This window comes from Heloderma suspectum, chromosome 2 (assembly GCF_057233095.1).
Source record: "Heloderma suspectum isolate Gila_16-S chromosome 2, 16-S_ref, whole genome shotgun sequence".
In the NCBI taxonomy this organism is placed as follows: domain Eukaryota; kingdom Metazoa; phylum Chordata; class Lepidosauria; order Squamata; family Helodermatidae; genus Heloderma; species Heloderma suspectum.
The window spans coordinates 366,270,137-366,279,069 of NC_139459.1; the positions used below are offsets into that span (position 1 = coordinate 366,270,137).

General features: G+C 49.5%; 1 protein-coding gene across 1 annotated transcript; it reads right to left on the reverse strand.

The window, feature by feature from the left end:
- Positions 1–1,007: 1,007 nt before the first annotated feature.
- On the reverse strand, positions 1,008–7,897 carry LOC146355884 (uncharacterized). Its single transcript, XM_084831045.1, has 2 exons — positions 7,469–7,897; positions 1,008–4,709 (listed from the first exon to the last, which is right to left on the reverse strand). The coding sequence occupies exon 2, from the start codon at positions 4,678–4,680 to the stop codon at positions 3,520–3,522; it is 1,161 nt and encodes a 386-aa protein (XP_084687171.1). The 5' UTR covers positions 4,681–4,709; positions 7,469–7,897; the 3' UTR covers positions 1,008–3,519.
- Positions 7,898–8,933: the final 1,036 nt, after the last annotated feature.

Below are 8,933 nucleotides of genomic sequence, written 5' to 3' on the forward strand. Positions count from 1 at the left end.
CTTCTTGCAGCTTTTCCTCTTTTCAGGGAGGGACCTCAAGCAGAATACATTGGGGTAATTTGATAGCTCATTATTTGTGATCTATTTGAAAACAGAATAAAGGGCATTTAGTGCAGAAGACGCCCGGGAGGTTCATGGCATCATCTAAAGCATCCTCAAACTTCTGTGAGAGAGCCATCTCAATAGCAGGATAAAAGCTCTGTGGGAAGAAAGCCTTGTACTTTATATATGAAGGCCATCCCAGTGTATGGCTCATGGGGCCAGTAGGTAATTGGCTCCACCCCCAGAGCCGCCAATTTGCATCTAGCTCCGCCTCCCAGCCACCATTCTGCAGTTGGCTCCAGTTAGTGGATCTCCGGTTTCTAGTAAAAAAAACTACAACCAAGTAAACCCTGCAAGCCTGAAGTCTGCCCCCCACCCAGCGTTAGGGAGGCTCGTAGGTCCACCCAGTCCTAGATCACTGAGGCCACAACAGTAGAAGCTCTTCTGTAAATAAGATCTCTCAATAATCATCTCATTTCTACCAGTGGTTTGAGACAAGGCTGTATCTTCTGTATACATTAAGATAAGCCTCATGCAAAGATTTGGATCCTCCAGAGAGATTTGGATCCTCCAGCCCAACAGATGTTGTTGGACTCTAACACCCATCAGCCCCAGAGATCATGGCCAATGGGCAGAGCTGATGGGAGTTGTAGTCCAACAACATCTGAAGGGCCACAAGTTCCCCACCGTTGCCCTACTGAAACTAAGGCTAAGTACGTGTAGCTGAAATACATGCATATTCTTTCTCCGTTTATTTATTTATTACATTTCTATATCGCCCAATAGCTGAAGCTCTCTGGGGAGTTCACAAAAATCTGGTCGGTTCACAAAAAAATGCTGGGCAAATTAAGTTGTGGTTGTGCCGAGCCTCTTCGTGCCTGCCCAGCATTGTAAGGTAAGCCCTCCACGGCCCACTGACAGGGGAAGGGGTCCCATTGAGAATGACTGATCAAGCACGCAGCCAGTTAATTGTGTATATTCTTTTACTGGCATCTCTCTTTTTAAAAAAAATTAATTACATCTGTAGCGGCACAGCAGTCCTTCTCATTGTCCAGAGGTTTGTTCTTCTCTTTATTGACTTGCTAGTCTGAATTACAAAGGCAAGAGAAATCACATTACAATCACTACCCTGGTGTGTGCGTGAATCATTATTCCAGTTATCAAACTGTCATGATTAAATAGCAGTGAATGAAATGTTTGACATACAGTTAATGGGTCTGTTCACATAACATGCTAACCCAGACTCAGTGGTTGAGTGTGGGTTGTTGATGATCTATGGGTTGTTTTTTGAACCATGGGTTAGCATGTTGTCTGAACCCAGCACATTTTCTGCAAGGTGGCTTGTTAACCATGCAGTGTGGTTTGTTAACCACCCTGAACAACCCAACAACAAACCATGGGTTCTCAAGGTGGCTTGTTTGAGAAGATAAGCCACAGAGTGTGGTTTAGCTGTTGTGTGAACCAATCAATGGGCCTGTTCAGATGTGCACGGGGCAGGAGGGTGGTTAGGTAACTACAGAGGGGGCGGGGGTTAGTGTAACCATGACACGCATGCCCGTCACATGACTGGGAACCACATGGTGTTGCGTGGTTCCTGTAACCACCCCCTCCTTAATTACTATAACTACCCTGCCAGCACTGGTGATCCCAGTGGCCCTCATGCTGCAAAAAATGGTGTGCTGGCAACACCATCTGTCACAATGCGCCAGCAACTATTGAGAATGTTCACACCAGCTAGAGCATCATTGGAAGTCTGGGATGCTCTAGGCCACCGACTCTATGGTCATAGCCTCTACATCACCCAGAGCCCATTTTAATCACTGGAGAGCACAACACATGTAATGGTAAGCCACCCTGGGGCTCCTTAACCCTGCTGCAGGGGGTTGGTTAGCCAGGGTGGTTTTGGAACAATATTCAGCAGGTTTTCCTCCCCCCACACCACATGCTAAGCCACCATGGTTTGCGCAAATTCCCTAACCATCATGGCTTAACGTGACATCTGAACAGGCCCAGTGGCTCCAATCCAGCATTGGAAGAACTGAAGACCAAACTAGACTGGTGGGTCGCCACTGTTTGTTTATTGACGTGAATCTCCCCCATTCATGTATACTGCCTGGGGGAGTTTAAAGGTGAGCATGGGTGAGGGAAGCTGAACCCTTCCCCTGCCTCCCCACAGTCCACAACAAGGAACTTGTTTCCAGCCCATCTTTCAGTACTGTATCTGAGCCGGGAGAAAAGGGCCTGGAAGTGATGGGCAGATGGATTTGGGGGAGGGATCAAGCCCCTCACCCATAAACTCTTATTGGTGTACTATTATTCCTGTTGTTACTTATTATTTATATAGTGCCACCCGTGTTCATGTTGCTTTACACCCACAGCGTTGAACCTCTTTCAGCCTGGGGGCCAAATTCCATTTCAGAGAGGCTTTCAGGGGCTGCATTCTAGTGGTGGGTGTGGCCAAAATACCAGTCTATTGTAGCTTAAAGTCCTAGGAGAGGCATTGCAACCTTTTAGAATGGTGGGGTTGGGGACTGCACTGAAGTCGCAGTGCTGATTGGCTGGCACTTGTGTCAGTCATGAAGCAATTCCCTCTGCCCCCCCGCCCACCCTCGTTTCTAAAGCTGGGCTGTGCAGTGATTAGCCGGCTCTTGTGTCAGTCCCCAAACCATTTCCCCTCCCCTACTGGAGTAGATTTCAAGATTTTAAACACACTGCGAGAAAAGACTAAAAACAAAAGGAAATGCCAAACAAACATTAAAGCAGATACACATCCTGGAGGCTCGGGGGCGGGGGTGGGGGGAAACACTTAAGTGCAGCTAATGTTCTTTGGATCAGGGTCCGAGAAGTCTGCTGTGATGTCTGTGCTACCCATTTATCTCAAAAAAACAAACGACTGCGGGTAGGGATGGGGGTAGAGAGGTTAAACCCAGGTGGCCAGGGGAAGTCACCTTAATTTTTGGCACCGGCTCAGGAGCACGTTATGGATCAGGGCCCTTGCAGCTGCTTTTTCTTCCCAGTAAAATCGGGGTGCAAAAGGCCCACTGGAATGTGACCCCTGAGAGCTTTCTGAAATTGAATTCAGTTCTCGGGCTGAAAGAGGTTCAACACCGCCGCACTGGAAGATGACCTGCTGGAATTATACACGTCTGTATGCTGCTTCAGTCATAACTAACTGAAGCCCCACTGATTTTGACAGGACTGTTTTGGATTGAGGCCCTAATATTAAAAACTAATGGAGGGGGCAGCCCAGTCTATTCCCTGAAGACAGAAACGTATGTGCACAGCTCTGCACTTATAGGAGGGGAGCCCATGGGGATGGGGGGGAGCTTGAGGGAGGGAATGGGAAGTACGTGGGGGTGAATTTGGATCACCACCTGAATCCCAAAAACGTAACACAGAAGTATTCATGACAGCTTACATTATTTTGGTAAATATTAACCCGAAAGCGTCTCTTTAATTCCATTCCATTCCTTACAGTCAGTAAGGTGCCTCTTTTGCATGGGTTCTCGCATGTGAAATAAGGCTCGACCTCTGAGAGAAGCGTTTCCCACAATCCAAGCACTCATGTGGCTTCTCTCCCGTGTGGATTCTCTGATGCCTCATAAGGACTGAACTCTGACTGAAGCTCTTTCCACAGTCTGCACATTTGTAGGGCTTCTCTCCCGTGTGAGTCCTGCGATGTGTTCGAAGGCTCGAGCTGACAATGAAGCACTTCCCACAGTCTGGGCACTCATACGGTCTCTCTCCAGTGTGGGTTCTCTCGTGCGCCACTAGGTTCCCCCTCTGGACAAAGCTTTTCCCGCAGTCTGAGCACTGGTACGGTTTTTCCCCGATGTGGATCTGCTGATGTGTGAGGAGAGCAGAGCTCAGGCTGAAGGTTTTCCCGCAGTCTGAACATTTATACGGTTTCTCCCCTGTGTGGGTTTCCTCGTGGACAATAAGCCTTGAGCGGTGAATAAAGGTCTTCCCGCACTCTGAGCACTTATGTGGCTTTTCTCCTGCATGAGCCCTCTCATGCGCCACTAAGGTTGACCGGTCGACAAAGCTTTTTCCGCACTTGATGCAACAGTAAGGTTTTTCCCCCGTATGAGTTCTTTTGTGTACAATGAGGCCGGACTGATGCGTGAAGCTTTTCCCACACTCCAGACACACAAACGGCTTCTCTCCCGTGTGGGTTCTCTGATGCGCATCAAAGCTGGTTTTATGCTGGAACAACTTCCCGCAGTCCGGGCAAGTGTACCGCTGCTCTGCTGTGTGCAGCTTTTCATGCCTGTAGAGATGTGAGCTCAGACGGAACCGTTTCCCACAGTGAGAGCATGGAAACGGCTTCTCTCCCGTGTGGGTTCTCTCATGCGCAACAAGGTTGGATCGGTAATGGAAGCATTTCCCACACTCCAGACATTTGTGAAGTTTCTCGGCGATGTTGGCTTCATTGCAGGGAATGAGGACAGAACCCTGGCCACATGTTTCCTCACATTCAGTGAGTGCTCCTTCTGCCTCATCTTTAGTATGGATTCTCCGGTGGTTGATGGTTTCGCCAAAGTCTTTGAAGTCGCTTTCACAAGAAGATTTCCTGGCTGGATTTCCACTCTGACTTTCAGCATCATTTCCCTGCTGATGCTCTGTTGGTGTAAGCATGCCCTCCACCTCACTTGCAGACCTGTCACCTAAACAAAATAGAATGACAGCATTATGGAACATGAGGGACCATTCAACCTCATTTTAGGATTGCTAAGGGCTAGGTGCGTTCCACAATTCCAGGCAGGCACAGAAAAAAGACACAGAATTTGGTAGTGGCTCTAGTGTCCTGAGAATTTCAATTATCCCCTTCAGAAAAGCAAGCTTCTAGTCCTCATGAGTTGAAAGTACGTGTGCAATGCCTGGTAAATGATCTAAAGCAGGTGGGTTGAACGTCTTTCAGCCCGAAGGCAGAATTTAATTATAGAGAAGCTCGCGCAGTCCAGTAGTGGGCAGGGCCAAAGGCAGAAGGAGGCGGGGCCTGTAGAGGAAATTCCCCGGAACAACTTTGTATATCGAGGAGATACTGTGACATGCTACAACTGCTTCTTTTATGCCTGAAACTCCTGTGAGACCTTAAAAACCAGGTCCCTTAGGCCTCTTTAAGAGCAGGGTGGATCTCTTTGGCTATGGTCCACCTGCTTATATAGCTTATCTTTTGGGTAAGAGGAAAAAATGCCTAAACATCATGAGAGCATCATAACAGAGATTTGGGGTGTATAAGTCCCTCCAGAGTGTCACTCAATTGGAGCTTTGGCGCAGACCGGGATCATGAGGAGGTGCTGTGTGTCAGCCGACGGGAGTCTCTCCGCTGTCGTTATCTGGGGCTCCTGACAGCGGAGCAGAGGAGTAAGATATTTTACTTAGTTTTACTTTATAACATCATCTGCTTACCTGTAATACTCTGCCTGCTATAGTTAATAAAGCTTTTCAACTCTTACTCCCTTGTGTAGTCGTTGCTCTGAATCCAAGAAAGAACCTCTCTGCCTTTGGCAAAACAGGGCCAAAGTCAAAACACCAAAAATGCCAGCATATTAAGCCAGAGGGTGCTGCCAGTGGCTAGCGGGGGAGGGGAACAGCCACTTCGGGAAACTGGGAGTCACAGAAGCAAGTCCCCAGGATTTTGTTACTGCAGACAGTGGCCGGCTTGATTCATAATGGCTACTGGACATGATGCAAATTTTGAGTGCGCCCCTGTACGTCCTCCCACATCACTGCATGGATGGCATGCACTCCTGGGGGGAAGGTAACACCCTTGGGGACACTGCTGCAGATAGAGGCAACATCTGTCCTCTAGTCTCTGAGGCTGGATGGTTCAGCCAACGTTGGCAGGGGATTCTGCTATATGCAAGCCACACATCAAAATGACAGAAACTTTACTGAGTGGAGGCTCATGGCTCCAATGTCAGTGGGTTTGGGGATAGGGTTCAGCACTTTGGATAGCTTCTTTAGAGTTCTGACTGAAACCCGGAGTGGATTCACCGCCCCACTGACATCAGAGCCACCAGCCTCCACTGATTACACAGGTGAATAATAAAATGCCATTTGCGGGGAAGATGTTATCTTGTATCACACCAATCACTGCTGGGGTAGGAGGTAGCTTTCCAGGCTCCACAGAATGCGTCTTCAGGCAGCTGAAGAACCCTGTATAACCAACAAAAGCTGGTCAAACTGGAGAGTTTACCTTACTTTTTGGAGGGGGTGGGGTTAATATTTATGGAGCAATTTGCCCTCCCAGCTTCTCCCTTTGTATCCCCAGTGCCTAACTTCAGACTGTAAGATCCTTAGGGCAGTGAGTTAAAGGGGGAGGGGTGCTTTGACTTTAAAGTGCCATCTAGATTAATGGCATAATAATAATAATAATAATAATACACAGAAAAGACCAAGGGTAGAGTAGCATAGGGGTGGGCGAAAGTAGGCCTCCAGATATTTTGGACTTCAGCTCCCAGAAGCCCCTGCCACCACGGCCACTGGTCAGGAATGCTGGGAATTGAAGTCCAAAAAACCTAAAGACCTACTTTCTGCTCACCCCTGGTATAGGGGTTAGAGTGGCTGACTAGGGCAAGGGAGACCTGGATTCAAATCTTCACTTAGCCAGGAAGCTCACTGGGTGATTGTGGACCAGAATCTCTCTCTCTCTCTCTCTCTCTCTCTGTGCCTAACCTACTTCACAGGGTTGTTGGGAGGACTACATGGGGAGAGCCAAATGTGCCACCTTGAGCTTGTTGGAGGAAAGCTTGGGATAAAAACGGGACGAAAGATAGGAAGCTGCAGACCAGCGCTAGTCATTTTCTTTCACTGTAATGCCCCCCACCCCCAGGGCAGCATTAGCCAATGATAGCCGCAACGGAGAAAAGAAGCGCAGAACTAGAGGGTAGGAAATAAACCCAAAGTAAATTAATCCGGATTAAAAGGCCGTAACTTTGTGCCTGCATCCTATCTATGCACGCTTTCTGGGCACGCCTGAACTCAAGAGAGGCATTACTTCAGAGTAAACATGACAGAGTCCTCCCTCCAGTTTGGCATCGTAACATAAGAAGAGCCCTGCTGGATCGGACCATCTAGTCCAGCATCCGGTTCACACACTGGTCAACCAGCTGTCGAAGGGAGTCCCACAGGCAGGGCATGAGCGCAACAGCACCCTCCCGCCGGGGTTCCCCCGCAACTGGTGTACACAGGCACGCTGCCTCTGATCCTGGAGGTAGTCTAGCGCCGCCAGGACTAGTAGGCATTGATAGCCTCCCTCAAGCGGGTGCCCTCCAAATGCGTTGAACTTCAAGTCCCATCATCCCCAGGCAGCAGGCGGCGGGAACACATCCAGAGGGCACCAAGTTGGGGAAGTCTCTGGCACAGGGCGCAGCATTTTTCCTGCGGGTGTTCAAACCGGACCGCACCTGTCCGCACAAACCTGAGCGCGTCTGCTCAGTCCTGGTTCCGAAACAGACCGATGATGGCGGCGGCGGCGGCGGCTGGACATCGGCGGGTCCCGCCAGCCCGTCTTTTGCGAAGGTCCCGATCCTTCTGGACTCTCCTCGGCCCTTGGAGCCTCAAGAGCTCCGGCCTCTTCTCGCGCTCGAATTCACACGAGCAATCGCAAAGGGCCCGTCTCCCTCCGATTCCGCGGTTCCCGTGGGGAGGGGAGCCGAGCCCGCCCCGGATCCAGCCGGCCCCTGCCCTAGGAAGCGCAGCGGCAGCAGGCAGAGGCGGCGAGGCCGGAGCCCTCGGCTGGTCGCAGCCCAAGGAGAGGCGCTCGCCGCCTCGCCTCTCGGAGGGATCACGCAGGAGTGGAACTGGGGCCGGAAAAAGAAGCCCGCTTAGGGCGCAAGCCTACGCTTGTCTAGACGGGAAAAAAGGCCTACAACTCCCAGCATGCCCCGGCCAGCCATGCTAGCTGGGGCATGCTGGGAGTTGTGGGCCTTTTTCCGTCTAGACATGCGTAGGCTTGCGCCCTTAAAGGGTGCAATCCTATGCATGTTTAGATGAAAAAGGTCTTGCAACTCCCAGCATAGCCGGTGGTCAGGGATTGTTGTAAGTCACCATCTTTTTTTTTTGAGACGGACATCTAAGGAATCTAAATAGCAATAATAATGACAACAACAGTGACTGGCCTGCTAGTCCAAAACATCTGGAGGGCACCAGGCTGCTTACAGGAGCACAGCTTAAGATATTCAGGGTGCAATCCTATGCATGTTTAAACAGTTAAATGTCCTACAGTTCCTAGCATGATGGCTGGGGAATCCTGGGAGTGTTGTAGGACTTTTTTCTGTCTAAACATGCATAGGATTGCACCCTAATACTACCACTACTATGACCACAGGCGGTGTGCCTACACACACCAGTTGCTGGGGAACATGGGCAGGATGCTGCTGTTGCGCTCATGTCCTGCTTGTGGTTTCCTGGTCAACAGCTGGTTGGCCACTGTGTGAACAGGAGTGGTGGTCCAAAACATCTGGAGGACACCAGGTGGCTTACCCCTGGAGTACAGAATCTCAGTTTAAGATATTTAGGGTGCAATCCTAAATATCTGCCCAGAGAACATTAGTTATTGGGCAGATTAGAAATGTACTAAATAAAATAATTAATAAATAAATACTCATGGCTGGCTGGAGGGATGCTGGGAGCTGTAGGAATTTTTCTGTAGGATGTATATGGGATTGCACCCTCAATATCTTAAGCTGTAATCCTGTACTCAAGGGGTAAGCAACCTTGTGCCCTCCAGATGTTTTGGTCTACCACTCTGGATATTATTATTATATTATTATTTAGATTTCTTAAGTTGTCTGTCTCAAAAAAAGATTCCAGGTGTTTTCAACAATCCCTGGCCACTGGCTATGCTGCCTGGCTGGGGCTTATGGGAGTTGTGGTCCAAAATT